General features: G+C 39.6%; 1 protein-coding gene across 6 annotated transcripts in view; it reads right to left on the bottom strand.

Moving 5' to 3' along the window:
- The window catches only part of PTPRT (protein tyrosine phosphatase receptor type T), a 1,142,918-nt gene that overhangs the window by 194,545 nt on the left and 932,001 nt on the right, over positions 1-16,372 (bottom strand). For all 6 annotated transcript variants that reach the window (XM_055264961.2, XM_063633847.1, XM_055264960.2 and 3 more), the window contains exon 13: positions 9,760-9,796. In XM_055264961.2, the coding sequence (XP_055120936.1) occupies positions 9,760-9,796 (37 nt within the window). The remainder of the gene's footprint in view (positions 1-9,759; positions 9,797-16,372) is intronic.

Here is a 16,372-nt window from a genome sequence, read left to right as displayed (position 1 = left end):
TTAGCCTTCTCCCTGCCTTAGTCCTCCTTCTCTGATTCATTTTCACTGTGTGAAAATGAATCACACATAATGGGGCTACACAGAGTCCTGGGTGGCCCCTGATCACTCCTAACCTCATCTGGTCACACTGGCCTGCTAGCCATCATTCCTTTGCCTTGTCCCATTTAAATTCAGTGGCATGCTGTCTTGCCTTCAATGATTTGCATACCTACTCCCTTGGCTTGAAGACTTTCTTGACTTACTTTCCAACTTCGTTCAACATGATGTCACTCTTCTTTCAAACCTTATCTTAGTGATCACACATTCTGAAATAGCTTACCCAAAGTTGATTTATGTCTCCCTTCTTGCCCACCAGTGACATCCTGATTTTGCCTTGACCACAGCCCTTATTGGACTTATATTTATTCGTTGGCTCTCCCATGAGCTACTATTTGTTGAGTGTGTCTTACAAGCCAGGTATTATATTAAGTACTTTCGATACATTTGCTCATGAAATTCTTACATTAGCCCTGTGAAGTAAGTGGTATTACTTATTTATTTATTTTTGAGATGGAGTTTCACTCTTGTTGCCCAGGCTGGAGTGCAATGGCATGATCTCAGCTCGCTGCAACCTCCACCTCCCAGGTTCGAGTGATTCTCCTGCCTCAGCCTCCTGAGTAGCTGGGATTACAGGCATGTAATTACAGGCCACCATGCTAAGCTAATTTTGTATTTTTAATAGAGATGGGGTTTCTCCATGTTGGTCAGGCTGGTCTCGAACTCCCGTCCTCAGGTGAACCACCTGCCTCAGCCTCCCAAAGTGCTGGAATTACAGGCGTGAGCCACCGCACCCAGCCATAAGTGGTGTTATTGTCATTGGTTTATAGATGGGGAAACAGAGACACAGAATAGTTTAGTACCTTTTCCTACCTGGAATCAAAGACCATCCAAATCTAAAGATGATGTTTTTAACTACTAGGGAATGTGGGATTACATACCAATACTAAGTTGTACTCAATACATGCTTACTGAAAAGTAAATGAATACATGAAAGTCTGATTCAGTATTTTTCACTCACTAGCTGTGTCATTTGGAAAATTACATACATTTCTAAATTTTAGTTTCTCCACTTATAAAGTGGAGGTAATAATTATCTCATGAAGTCATTTTGAGGATCAAATGGAAAAGAGTTAAAGCCTTAGTTGGGTTGGTGGGCCTAGAGGAGGTGCCTCCCCACTCCACCCTCTGGGTCTGCAACCCATGCTGTGCTTAGCAGTAATGCTCAGCTACCTGGGGTAGGAACAGAGTGACAGCTGGATAAATGCAGGAATGGGGAGAGATTTTTCTAGTTGGTGGGCAGAATATAATGGGATGGATCATGGATCTCAGCAAAACACAAAAGGAGGCAGAAACAGTAAAAGGTCCTATTTACATATATGGTTCTAGTGATGTCTCATGTTTACCAGTGTCTGTTCCATCTCTCCTTGGGCATAGGAAAGAGTTCCAGTCAACTTGAAGTTGGGCTGTTGTCATGTGACTAGCTCTCATCAAGGCCATGTAAGTGGAAGTGGCATGAGTCATTTCCAAGTGACATATTTAAGATCCAAGTTACCACTTCCATGCTTTCTCTTCCCCTGCTCAGGGGTTCTCTGAGACCACATATATTCCAGATGGCATAGCAACAAATATGCCTTTGTGGTATTAAGCTACTGGGAGTTGGGTATTAGCTTGTTATGGCAGCAAAGCCTAGCCTAGCCTGACTAATCCAGTTGCCGAGGTAGAGGTCTCTTGCTTTCTCCTGCATCACCTGGTCCCCTGACCACATCACGTTTTGAGGATTCATTACCCTTCTCTCTTTACTGTTTCCAGGCCCTCTACAGTGTGTGTGTGTGTGTGTGTGTGTTAGCCTGCAAAGAAGGAGCTCAGAATGCTGAATGCCTCAGACTTCCCTTCTGACTCTTGTCCCTTCTAAAGCAATCAGTGTTGAGTGCAGAGAGATGCTGCTGGGCTACAGATGGCCCTGGAGCAGACAACCCTGAAGACAAACTAATTTTTTGGTTTATTAGCTTCAATATGTTGTGGAAGTGAAGAAAGTTGAGGATTTCTTGAGCCACCTCACCTTCTGCTCCAGGACTTAGCTTGAATACTCCTGGAGACAGGCCAAAAACCATCACATGCTAAATATTCTATTATCAATTATTACTAGAAAAGAGGCACGGGAAGAGGTTAACAAATAGGTAGGAGACAGAGCATCCTGTCAGTGGTCAATGAATCTTACCTGTCTATGGTATTAACACGATAGAATCAGATCTGATTTCCAATTCTGAGGAAACTTGAGCTCCTTATTTAACCCCTTGAGCCCATTTGGCCCATCATTAAGTAATAATGATGACCACTATTTAGTGCGTGCTAAGTGCCAGGCTTTACTTCTATCATCACATTGAAACCTTGTGTCAGCACACAAAGCCCTGTGACTGGCACACAATAGGTGGTTAATTTTTGCAAACCCCTTTTAATCCCCCTTCAAACATTACATTGAGATCCCATCAATGGGGTTTAAAATCTCCAATAGAGCTTTATTCTCTTTATTTATAACCCTTGTCTCCATCCTACCCCAAATGTGTTCCTTCCCAGACTCCCAATTTTAAAAGGCCCCCCTTTTCCTTTAGAAGATGCAACTGCTTTGCAATAACAGACTTGGGATCAAGTCAACTCAGGTGTCTCTCGGATCTTGAGTAGATAATTCCTATTTCTAGTTGAGAAAAATGGATTGGAACTCCAGTGGTACATGCTTGAATGGCAAGAGTTAGTCCTCACTTGTTTTTCTGAACTCTGTCAAACCAGCTTTTGTCTTCCTGAGTGGGGTGTGGAAGTGGGGTATGGAAGGGGTGTGTGTGGCGGGGGAAGTTTGACCACATCTAGAGAGTAGCACAGAGGGAAAGGAACAGAAGGCTAGAGAGATGTGCCAGCTGTGTAGCAAGAAAAATATTAAAGAAAGGGTTGGGATATTTAAAGGTCATCTTTAGGCTATTTTATGTGTACTTATGATATAGTTCTCTTCCTCCAACTTCTTGCAAAACCTTTAGGAAAATCTGTATTTTTCCACTGACATTTTAGGACCTAGAAGACAGTGGGTGAGAGCAAAGGGGACCACAAGTCAAGAAGAATTTGTTACACTCATGTAACTCTGAGGACCCCAATCCTGGAAAATGTATCTCATGAGACTCAGCTAAGGAAGAATAGCATTGTCCTGCCCAAACCCTCCAGCCACACCATCTGAGCTTTCACCTCTGAAAGTTTGACAAGACTGAACAACAATCAAGAACTTTCCAATAGATTATCTCACTAGAGTCTTTCCTCTCACAAGTGATTCCCCATTATGGCCCCTACCCTGGTTGCTTTAGCTAGATTTGGACATGCTATGCTCCTGGGTCCCTCCTGAAATTGCTGGACAGGTGATGAAGAAAGTATAGTGTCATAGTCAAGGCTAGAAAAGGGATGATCACAATCCTATACATGTCCATAAAAGAATACTATTGCTCTGCAGGATCTCATCTAGAGACAACAACCTATCAACGGAAAGGTCAAGTACTGAAAAGTGAGGCCAACATCACTCCTGTACCCTCTCGGTTTCTTCGCTTTGGATCTAGCCTGTATCCATTTGACAAACAGCTGATTTGCAGAACTGTACAAGCAGTGACTAGAGTCTGGGCTTTGGATTTTTCCTTAAAGAACTGAGAGAGAGGATCTGTGCTTAGTAGGTCTGGGTCTCCAAGTCCCACATTAAAGACTCAGAAAGGAAGAAAGAAAGAAGGAAACATATATATATATAAAATTATATATTATGTTCTTGAATACTTGGTAGAAAGGACTACCGATCTCAGGCTTAAAAGTGAAGGGACAGATTCGTAGATTTTAACTGACTTGTCCAAGGTCTAACAGCTAAATTTTGGGGGACAGGATTTGAATCCAGGTGTTTCTAGTTTCCAATTATTCCACACAACCTCTCAAGGAAGCTTTCTATATAAAAAAGAATCTTCCACATAGGCTTGTATCAATGGGAGTGGGCATTGCCTATTGATAGCAGAGGATTATCACACCACCTGTGGCTGTGATTCTGTGGATAAACAAGGCATGGACACATCACTCCTCCTCTGGGCCCCAGTCTTAGCATCTGTAAAATGAGAGCATCTCACTGAAAAATGGCTATTTAGTTTCCCTGCTGGTCCCTGCAGGAGTGAGAATCCATTATGGAAAGAGGAGATGAAAATGCCAGATGAAATGCTTTACCTCAGGCTTAGCTCTTATGAAAAGGCATATTTACAAAAGACCAGTTCCCAAACCTCTTGCTGTCACTGTTGAAACAATGGCGTTAGTCCATTGCTGCCACCAAGCAGAACAAAACTACTGGTGACACTGGCCCCTCATCCCATGCTTCATTATTCTGGAGTTCAGCTTTCAGCACCCACTCCAAGGGGGTTGTTTTAATGGGATCGTTAGAGAGTGTTTACTAGATTAAAACTGTGGCTGTCTTCTGCAAAGCAACTCTGCAAATGGCTTTATGGGTTTCCGGGTTTATTTTGTCTCAATGACTCGGCTCAGTTTGCAAATCAAATCAAAGCTGATTTTTCTAACTGCCACTCGGGCGCACCCAGCGGGAGTCTGCAGAGCCAGCTGTGTTCCCTTGACGGCTGGTGCTGGAGACAAGATGGGAGTGCTGCTGCCTGCTGGCAGCCAGAATGGTTCCACCCAATGGGAAGAAGCAAGCATGCACCTTCCTGACCCTAATCAAGGCAGGAGGAGCAGGTCAGAGGAAGCAAATTTCATTTTCTGGAAGGAGAAATAGTAGATAGAATCTATTTGAATTCAAAGACTGATGGGCAGAAAAATAATAAGGAGTCAGTTTGGACTCATAACATAGAAGCCCTCTCAAACGGAAATGTCCAAAGTGTGAAGCAACTCCATAGTGGGTAGAGAGATCTCTGTCACAGAAGGAACAGAAACAAAGGCTGGCTGGCCTTGTTAGTGGGGATTGCAGATCCCACAGTGGACCCTTTACCTCTGTCACTTTTACTCCTAACTTTTAAGAGAACAATCCTGACATGTAAGTTGCATTTGAAAAAAATGAAGCCATAGAAGAATAATGACCTGTTAGTCATCCACTCATCCATCCATCCATCCATCTATCCATCCATCCATCCATCCATCCATCCATCCATCCATCCATCCATCCATCCATTTGTTCATCCAATGCATTTCATTGAGTACCAGTATATGCTAAGATCTGGGAATAATACAACAGTGCTCAAAATAAGCACAGTCTTTGCACTTACGTCACTTAGAGTCTAGCAGGGAGATAGACATTAAACATGTCAGCAGACTATATATATATATATATATATATATATATATATATATATATATATGTATATATATATATATATATATTTGCAAGTTGTGATGAGTGCATGAAGGAAAAGTACAGGGTTTAGTGAGAGTGGGAAATTGGGGATATACATTAAAACAGAGGTCAGGATGGTCTTCTGAGGACATAAGGTTTAAGATGCCATCTTAAAGATACTTATCTGTTAAGATATTTATCTGTTAAGGAGACACATATAGTAGCCAAAGCATTTCAGAGAGAGGGCAAGATGAGCAAAGGCTCCAAGCTTGGGAGGAGTTTGATGTGCCTGAAGAACTGAAAGAAGACCAGTGTGCTGGAGTGTAATAAGAGAATAAAAGGATAGAAGCTTAGAGGAGGCTGGAGGGAGGAAGGGATCAGATCATGCAGGCAAGACTGGTGGGGCAAGTCCTGTGGGTAAGAAAAAGTAGCAAAATGAACAGATGAGTACAGGAAAGGAGTCACGGAAGAATTAGAAAGACAAGACATCAATGGGTAAGAGAACTTGGATGGGACTGGGCATCAGTTTCTCAAAGGGGGACTGACCAATATAGTTCTAGAATTGAACAACTAGGTCAGAAACAATTTTCCCTTGGCCGGCTCTGTCTCAGCCAGAGGACATGAATTGAGATACCTGGGTACCACCTTTAGCAGCTGCAGCCTGGGGCATCTTCTACCAGATGGGATAATGTACCTCCCATGGGAAGGGTTATTTTCTCTCTACTTGAGCATTAGCACCTCTGAAGTCTAAGTCCCTACCACAAGCTTCCACATGCTCCATTTTCTAAAGGATCACCTTGAGCACCTGTGGCTGACATTGTCAACCTGCTGCCTATGTTGAGCCCATCCCTCATCTTCCAAAGGTAGGATAAACACTGTTAATGGTTCTGATCCCCCTGCTCACTTGTCCTTTCTAACATTTCCTGTTTTAATGATAAGAACAAAACCTGATTTTTGAATTGCTCTTTTTTGCTCTGTGGCTTTCTATTATCTTCCTTTCAGAGTCTGAATAATAGTTTTAAATCCAAACCATCACTTAATGCCTGGCTGCAGTTTTCTCTCTATGGCTCTGATCAGATTGATTCCCAGGTCTAGAGTGTGTCAAGCAAGGTGCTCAAAATGTCTTTTAGCTCTTATATTCAAGGAAATTCCCTTGCCTTTTGTTACCCTAATCAAACGTCCTTATTGGATTAGGTGGTAGTATCCTCATAAAAAGGGGAATTTTGAACACAGTCAAGCAGAAAAGGAGAATGTTATGTGATGGTAAGGCAGTGATCAGGGTGGTGCTTCCAAAAGCCAAGAAATGCCAAAGATTTGCCAGCAAACCACTAGAAGCGAAGAGACACATGTAGAAAAGATTCTTCCTCACAACACTCAGAAGGAACAAAGTCTGCAGATACCTCGATTTCAGACTTTGGACCTCCAGAACTGTGAGACAATAAATTTCTGTTATTTAAGCCAACCAATTTGTAGGACTTTGTTACAGCAGCCACAGGAAACTAATACAGGTCCATTACTTTGCAACCCTCCAAGCTGGGCAGTACTAAATTAGATCCTGAGTTACTAGTAGCAACATTACAGAAAGGAAAGGGTTGGAGACACATGCGGGAGCCAGGTGTGTGTCTAATATTATTGTGTAAGGGGTACTAGGCTTGGGGTCAAGTTAGAATGATCCTGAATGAGTGCTTAGGGCTGTTACAACTGGCAACCATCTGGTTCTGTGGGATTCACATAGCTGGTCATAGACAGTGGCTGGACTCTCCAGGGTCAGGGACTAAACAGCAGCAAGTTGCTTCATCACCAGAGTACTGGCCTCGAGTCTGACATATGAACTTCAGGATCTGGATGACCTCTATCAGACCCATGAAGCAGGTGCTGTGATGACAGAGAGAGGGAATAGCCTTGGGAAAGACTGATGACCCATCTCTGGGACTTTGTATGCTTTCAAAGTCTGTGGGATTCTCGGTATCTTCCTGTGTTAAAAAGAATACTGTTTTCAGCAAGCCTGCCTAGAGGAGATTTGATCCAGGTGGTCAGGAAGGGATGGGATAAACAGAATATTGATTCCCAGCTTTAGGTTCTTGATACAGACTCCTCACAAGCAGTGGACAGATTTATAACAGATACGGTTTGCCTTTAATCAATCCTAGATACTCTAAGCATAGTACCAGGTACCAAGTAGACACTCATCAAACACAGATCTGCTTCCCTTTCCCAAGCATCCTTCTTATCTGATGTGGTGACAGGGGATAACTGAACAGTGTCCGACTGGCATTCTGCACTATCTAGTTCTCTACCCCATTCCCAAGTGCTACTGGAGCCGCATTTCTTTGGGTTCAAGTGTTGGATCTCACCAAATTGGAAAACCAGGATTCGGATGCTCAGATTCCCCAATACCCTGACCTCTCAGAAGCCTGCCTGGACTTGGACAGCTGGGCATTCACACTCATTCATGCATTCCTATCCTTTCACACACGCTCACTTTACCTGCATACACACTCCATTCACTTAAGGAAAGATGGTAACCTAAAGCTCAAGCAAGAGGGGAAGCCCTTATGCTAAGGAGAGGTAGAGGACTCTTCTGTCTGGTTCTTTAAATGTCACTGCAATTCTCTTGCACATCAGCAACGCAACTCTAGAGAAGCCCAGCAGAGTGGGCTCCTATGCCTCTGAGGACTGCAGTCCTGAAGTTTTCAGGAGAGTACAGTTTTAGAGCTTCTCCCACTGTCCCCATGTTCCTATTGCTTGTCAGGTCTCATGTTTCCAATTCTCAGTTCAGAAATTATGACCCAGCCAGCTACCCTTTTACAGAGCTTACATCCCAGAGGGTGTCCTTAGAATCCCACCTACCCCATGGAGCGCAAATCCATTGCATCCACCTCTCCTGGTCTAGAAATCGAAAGCCACTGAGGAGCCATAAAGCATACCACAGTGAAGGAGGATTCGCTGTGAGTTTCCTTCCCTCTCCGGCTGCTTATTTAAGCAGGCTGCAGACACCTAGCTGTCCCAATTGCTGTCTAGAGCCCTAGTGCTACCCAATTGATGGTGTTCTTCCTTCTGCATTATCTGTTTTCTACAGTGGAAAAGTCTGCCAAGACCTGTGATTTGTGTCACTTTTGTTTGCAGGCCATCAATTCTCCTTGCCTCACAGAGAGTATTTTATCTCTTTCCATCCAGGAGCCTGAGTTCCTGAGAGGGAACAAGTTAGGGACATGCCACCCTCTGTGACTTATGTGAAATCAGGGTGACTTCTTATCACAGAGAGCCCTAGCGACTTCTGTTTTCTTCTTCCTCCTGCATCTTCTCTTTTCTGCCTACATATTGGGCTGATTTTCTTCAAAGTTATAAAAGTCATGTGTGATGGGTCTTGGTGCACATTTTGTCAAGTAGCTGTAGATTTTTTTCTCTCTTTTTCTCCCCACTCTGCCCGTGTGTGCGTGTATGTTCCTCTGTGTGGTTTTGTGCGTTGTGCATGTGTCTATATATTTACACACATACACATACATACTTGGGTCGTCGCTTTTGTCTGTACTTTAAATCTATGGTTATATGCCTACTTATGTTTATAACTTTCATCTCCTTGGAAGCAGTCTATGAAACTATGTATGCTGTCAGTAAATTCAGAGAACAGAGTAGAATCGCCCAATTTTGTAGTGTGTGTATGGGGAGGGTTTGCTGTTAAAAATATCAACTCTGTAACAAAAAGATAAATCTGATTTCTAACTATTCAACCCCGTAATAGGTTAAATGATAGCAAACCATTCATTAATTTTGCTTTTTTAAAAAGAGTAATAAACAGAAACATGTACCAATTGAAAGAGCCAGGCAATTCAATTATAATTAGGAAAACAAAAGTGATGAGCCTGAACAATGCTGCCTTAGTTTTGGGGATAAGTGTTGAAAATGCCAACTACATAATAATGCAGCGTTTGTCTAAAGGCCCCAGTACTAATCACCTCATTTTTGAAAGCCATATACCAATTGAACAAAGTACAAAACTCAGTAGATGGGTCTAATAGACATGCTTAAAAAATACCCACATAAACATAGACCCAAATATAAGAAAAACACATATCAAAAGAATATTTGAGTAAATTTATATCCATCACTCCACTGATCAATGTACCAGTCCATCCTTTTATACATTCATCCACCCATCCATCCAGTCAGTAAATATGTTTTAAACTTTTACTCTGTTTTACGCACTGTGCTACTAATATACACCCTAGAATGTATGTTCTAGATGCAAATGACTCCAATGAGAATAACAATTCTTTCTTGTTTTGAGTTATTGTTGCCTAAACTTTCTCTGTATGGCTACAAAGGAATACTTAAAGGCTGAAGAACAGGTGAAGACAGACAAGCAGATGCCAACATACCTTTTGTAGCCAGACGAACACAGTTGATTTTGGTCTCCTGTGAACAACAAAAATGAGATGCCAATTAATTAGTTGTGAGTTATATAAAATTGTTATATAAAGACAAATATACATACATATTTGCATATATATGCATGCATATGTATTTTTAATTATAATTTTAAATTTGCCCTTTCCATTTTTTTCCCCATTGGATCACCTTTTAATTCCATTTTTTAATTTTTTTCTCAGGCTAGGTACACATGTTATTCAGTTCACTTCCTGGCTCCTACCATCTCATAAACCTCATTCCCAGACAGAACCACTTTATAAACATATCAGATAATTCCCAGCCCTCATCATCTTTAACAATAACACTTAGTGGGTACTTGGGGTATGCAGTATGCTTTGTTCAGCTGCATGAGTGAGCAGATGGAAGCAGGGCATCCTTGGGAAACTATGTTACTAGCAATAATGCATCTACATGCACAGATGGAAGAGATACTTGGCAATAGTCCAGTCTATATGAAACGCATCAAACTCAAACTGCAAAGTTCATGTTCAAAAGTTACTTTTCCCCTGAGCTCTTGTGTGGGCCTCGCAGCCTTCATAAATAATGTGTGTGGCAATAGAATCTTTGCTAGGTGAACTATCTAGTTGTTGTTAGCTGTTGCCAAAGTAAAAAGGATTCATAAGTGTGTGATGTTGCTGGGCACACAGTGGAGTTAATGAAGAGTGTGCTTAGGAAGAGAATTAGCTCTGCCCACTTTACTGGGATTCATCTCCTAGGAGGTCCTGGAACCAGCTGAAAATTCCAGTTGACTAAATTATACCCCCAACAATAGTCGGAATTCAGTGTAGCAATGAAACTAAAATGCAAAGAATGCAAGTATGTGAGTTGCTGAACCAAAAATCTGTCAATCATCCAATTCTTGTCTTGCTGCAGCTCATTCACAAAGAACCATTGCATCTTGAAGGCATTAGTGGCAATCAAGATAGGAAAGGTTAGGAGGCCATAATAAAACCCATGAACTTCGGTGGCTAAAAACAGCAGAGGTTTATTTTCCATTCAAACTACCTGCCCAATGTAGGTGTGTGGCTGGGGCTAAGGGGTGAGAATGGGGGTGATTGGGAGACACTCTGACCATTGTAACCACTCAGAGATCATAGCTGCTACATCCATTTTAACCCAAGGGGAGAGAGTGCTAAAGGGTAAAGCACTATCAGTCAAAGCTTTGAATCAGAAGCGACACTTTCACTTCTATGCGTGTTTTATTTGGCTAGAACCAGACACATGGCCATGCCTAATTTTAGTGAGATGGGGAAATGGAATCTTCCCATGTATCCAGAAGTAGATAAGAAATGACAATGTCTATGGCAGATTCTATTCCATCTAGATACACCTCTGAATGCTAGAAATGATCACTTCTATTATGTCCAAGTATGACTCCCCATAATTAATCTCATAGTTATCGCCAATAGTCTTGATTCTCTTCCTCAAAATGCACAGAAAGTCTGCTTTTGCTTGTGTAAAAAAGAGGTCTGGATAATGAAAGATGGTTCTCGGGCTCATAAACATTCTTCTTTATCAATTCCTCATATTATAAGAGTTCAAGTCTTTTGAGCTATCCTAGCTGCTCATTCTAGGACAAACTCCACTATCTCCTCTTAGTGTGCAGTGACTAGAACACAAAACAGCAGTCTATACATGCTCTTATTGATATATGATTATATTGATATGTGATTATCTAGACTATCACTATTATCCTTACTTATAGTGGGCTTCTATTAACATAGCCAACATCTTAGTGTTTATCCGTCTCCCCTAACCAAAAGTAAAAGTATTGGTTAGAAGCCTGCTTCTACATGTACAAGTGTGGCTATATTTTTGAAACCCAAGTACAGAGTCATATTTACCACTGCAATTTCCATCTTCTTTAACTGATCCAAGTACTACAGCCCATCATCACAGTCTCCACAAGCTGAAAAATTTTAGAAATCATTTTTTTCTTTAATTTCATCCAGATCATTATATAAGTAACAATCTGGATAATGCCAATGGTAGAACCTTATGACATGTACTAGATTCCTTCTTCCAGGTTGACAATCATCTGTTAATCAGAATCTGAACTAATTACTAATACCCTAAACTGCTTATGCATTGAGCTTGAGAATAAGTTCAAATTCCTTTTAGACACTGATACTCTGTCTATTGCATCTCTCCAATCAGTGCAAAAACTGTCTTAAAGAAAGAAGGTTGGGTTGACATGACTTGTTCTTCAGAACAAGTGTTTTCTTCTTCAAAAAAACCAGAAGTGTCTCTCTTTAAAACAAACAATTATTTCATTTTATAAAGTAGATAATTTGGAAATGTTAAAAAACATGACAAGTTATGGTTCAAATATATGAATCATTCATATGAAATCTTCACACAAAATTTGAAGCATATTATATTTCAATAACAAAGTTTTTTAAAAGAGCATACCCAGAAGATTTTAAAAAAAGAAAAATGGCTGAGAAAAAAAGTAACAGTAAAGGATATTGCTCTAAATGTGATGTACAAAAAGCTTAAGTTACAAGTTAAATCTTGCATATGACAATTAAAGTGAGCAAACTCATTTCTGTTTTCATGTTTGGACAAAGCTTTTCAGCTTCTGTTGGCTTCCATTCCAATAGCACCATACCTTGTGTTTTGGTTTAAAGAGCTTCAGATGATTAAATAAAGCATGAAATCTAGAACACTGGAGAAGACATGCAAATGATTGTACAGTGTCACAATCACTGTCATTGAGAAATTGTGTAGACTGGGAGAGGTGCCAGGAGACTATAGATGGTTAGAATGATCTTCCACCTCATGGTAATACAACAACAACAAAAAAAGATTTTGAAAGTAATATATTAGAAAACTTGCCAATTCTGTGTATGATTGTTGAATACAGCAGAGGGCAAAGGTTTGATGAGGCTAATACTGCTGAGAGTAATTTGTAAACATGTATCTTCACTTTAAAGAAATTCAGTCTCATCTGTCTAGACATCTAGGACTCTTTTCTCAGGGAATAACTTTAAATATAAATGAAACTTTATATTCAAACATGTTGGTTCCAGTGTTCTTTATAAAAATGAAAATCATGAGCGATGTATCTGTCTAACCACACAGGCATGGCAAAGAAAGCTGTGGTCTCTCTTATTCAACACAGTACTGGAAGTCCTAGCCAAAGCAATTCGGCAAGAGAAAAATTTAAGGGCATCCAAATTGGAAAGAAGAAAGTCAAACTGTCTCTGTCTGCACATGACATGACCTTATGTATAGGAAAAACCCAAAAACTTTACCAAAAATACCCTCCTAGAAATGCTAAGCAAATTCAGTAAAGTTGCAGAATACAAAATCAACATACAAAAAGCAGTAATGTTTCCATACATGAACAATAAACTACTTAAAAAATACAAAAATCAGTAATGTTTCTATATATGGACAATGAACTACCTAAAAAAGAAATCAATAAGGCTATCCCATTTACAATAGCTACCAAAAGTAATAAAATAGCTAGAAATCAATTTAACCAAGGAGGTAAAAGACCTGTACAAGAAAAACCAAAAATACTGTTGAAAGAAATTGAAAGGGATTCAAGTAGAAAGATATCCCATGCTCATGGATTGGAAGAATTAATATTGGTAAAATAATCAGACTCTCCAAAGCAATCTATAGATTGAATACAATCTCTATCAAAATACCAATGGCATTCATTATAGAAATAGAAAGACGTCCTAAAATTTGTATGAAAACTCAAAAGACCGCAAACAGCCAAAACAGTCCTAAACAAAAAGAATAAAGCTAGAGGTTTCACACTAACAGACTTTAAAATATACTATAAAGCTGTAATAACAAAAACAGCATGGTACTGGCATAAAAACAGACACATAAACCAATGAAATAATATTTTTAAAAACGTCAAAATTAATGCACATATCTACAGTCAATTGATTTTTGACAAAGTCACCAAGAACATTCACTGGGGAAAGGACAGTGTCTTCAATAAGTGGTGCTAGGAAAATGGATCATCCATATTCAGAAGAATGAAACTAGACCCCCACCTCTCACCCTATACAAAAATCAGCTCAAAATGGATAAGAGACATAAATGTAAAACTTGAAACTATAAAACTACTAGAAGAAAACATAAGGGAAATGGTCTGAAACCAAACATATGACACTGATCTAGGAAAATATTTTATGAATAAGACCTTAAAAGTATAGGCAAAGAAAGCAAAAATAAACAAGTGGGATTATATAAAACTAAAAAATTATGTACAGAAAAGGAAACAATAAACAGAGTACAAAGGCAACCAACAGAATGGAAGGAAAGTATCTGCAAACTATTCATCCCTCAGGGAATTAATATTCAGAACATACTAGGAACTCATACAATTCAACAGCAAATAAAAATCCAACTAAAAAAATGGGCAAATGATCTGAACAGACATTTCTCAAAAGGAGATATACAAATGGCCAACAAATATATAAAAAATGCTCAATATCACTAATCATCAGGGACATGCCAATTAAAACTACAATGAGGTATCATCTCACCCTTGTTAGGATGGCTATTATAAAAAAAAATAACAAATGCCGGTGAGGATGTGGAGAAAAGGGAACTCTTATACATTGCTGGTGGGAATGTAAACTAGTTCAGCCACTACGGAGAACAGTATAGAGGTTCCTCAAAAAAACTACAAATAGAACTATTATATGATCCAGCAATCTTACTACTGGGCATTTATCCAAAGGAAGATAAATCAATATATTGAGGAGACATCTGCATCATGTTTTTTGCAGCACTATTCACAATAGCCATGACAGGGAACCAAACTAGGTGTCCAAAACCAGATGAATAAAGAAAATGTAGTATATATACAACAAGGAGTACTATTCAGTCATTTGTGGCAACATAAATGGAACTAGAGGACATTACATTAAGGAAAATAAGCAGTAAACAGAAAGTTAAATACTTCATGTTCTCACTCATATGTAGAAACTAAAATAAGTTGATCTCATAGAAGTAAAAAGCAGGACAGCAGATACTAGAGGTCAGGAAGGGGAGCGAGAGAGGGGAAAGATTTGTTGAAGGATACAAGATCATAGCTAGATAGAAGGAATAAGTTCTACTGTTCTGTAGCCCTGTAGGATGGCTATAGTTAGGCAAAATATATAGTTTCAAATAGCTAGACAGGGGATACTGAATGTTCTCAACCCAAATAAATGGTAAATATTCAAGATGATGAATATGCTAATTACCTTGATCTGATCACTATTCATTATAGGTCTCAAAACATCACTATGTACCCCATAAATATTTACAATTTGTATGTGTTAAAAACATAAAAAGAAAAAAAATTCCAAAAAGAAAACTGGGGTCTATCTACATAGTAGAATATCATGGAGCTGTTAGCAAAAATGATTGTGAGGGCCATGTAATAACATGGGATGATACACATAAGAGAATATTAAATAAATAAAGCAAAGTGCATTTTTTGTTACAACATGCAAATTTAAGCATTTAAAAAAATACACCCTGAAGGAAACAGATTAACACTTAATAATTGGTGCACAATTATTTTGAAGTGTAATATACATGCAGACGAGTATACTAAAATTAAATATAGTTTTTTTTTCTTTTTTTTATTATTATTATACTTTAAGTTTTAGGGTACATGTGCACAATGTGCAGGTTTGTTACATATGTATACATGTGCCATGTTGGTGTGCTGCACCCATTAACTCGTCATTTAGCATTAGGTATATCTCCTAATGCTATCCCTCCCCCCACCCCACAACAGTCCCCGGAGTGTGATGTTCCCCTTTCTGTGTCCATGTGTTCTCATTGTTCAGTTCCCACCTATGAGTGAGAGCATGTGGTGTTTGGTTTTTTGTCCTTGCGATAGTTTGCTGAGAATGATGGTTTCCAGTTTCATCCATGTCCCTACAAAGGATATGAACTCATCATTTTTTATGGCTGCATAATATTCCATGGTGTATAGGTGCCACATTTTCTTAATCCCGTCTGTCGTTTTTGGACATTTGGGTTGGTTCCAAGTCTTTGCTATTGTGAATAGTGTCACAATAAACATATGTGTGCATGTGTCTTTATAGCAGCATGATTTACAATCATTTGGGTATATACCCAGTAACGGGATGGCTGGGTCAAAATACAGTTTGACAAAGTTTTCACCAAGTAAACACACACCTATGACCAGCACCCAGATCAAAACACTCAACATTGCCAGCACCTCAGAAGTTTCCCTCATGCTTCTTGTGGTCACTTCTTCTCTGCAAATGTGAACATTAATCTGCTTTCTGTGGGAATATTCTATTGAAACGTGGTCACAATAAAGGGAATTCTGCAGTGTTTTTTTGTTTTGTTTTGTTTTGTTTTTAAGATTCAGAGGGTTGGTGTGCAGGCTTGTTACATGAATATATTATGGAATGCTGAGGTTAGGGCTTCTATTGAACCCATCACCCAAACAGTGAACAAATGAACATAGCACCCAATATGTAGTTTTCCAACCCTTGCCTCTCTCCCTCTTTCCCCACTTGTGGAGTCCCCAATGTCTATTGTTTCCATCTTTATGTCCATGTA

The sequence above is a fragment of the Symphalangus syndactylus genome, chromosome 24 (assembly GCF_028878055.3).
Source record: "Symphalangus syndactylus isolate Jambi chromosome 24, NHGRI_mSymSyn1-v2.1_pri, whole genome shotgun sequence".
Taxonomy (NCBI): domain Eukaryota; kingdom Metazoa; phylum Chordata; class Mammalia; order Primates; family Hylobatidae; genus Symphalangus; species Symphalangus syndactylus.
The sequence above is the reverse complement of the archived record's forward strand: the minus strand, read 5'-3'. Positions and strand labels throughout refer to the sequence as shown.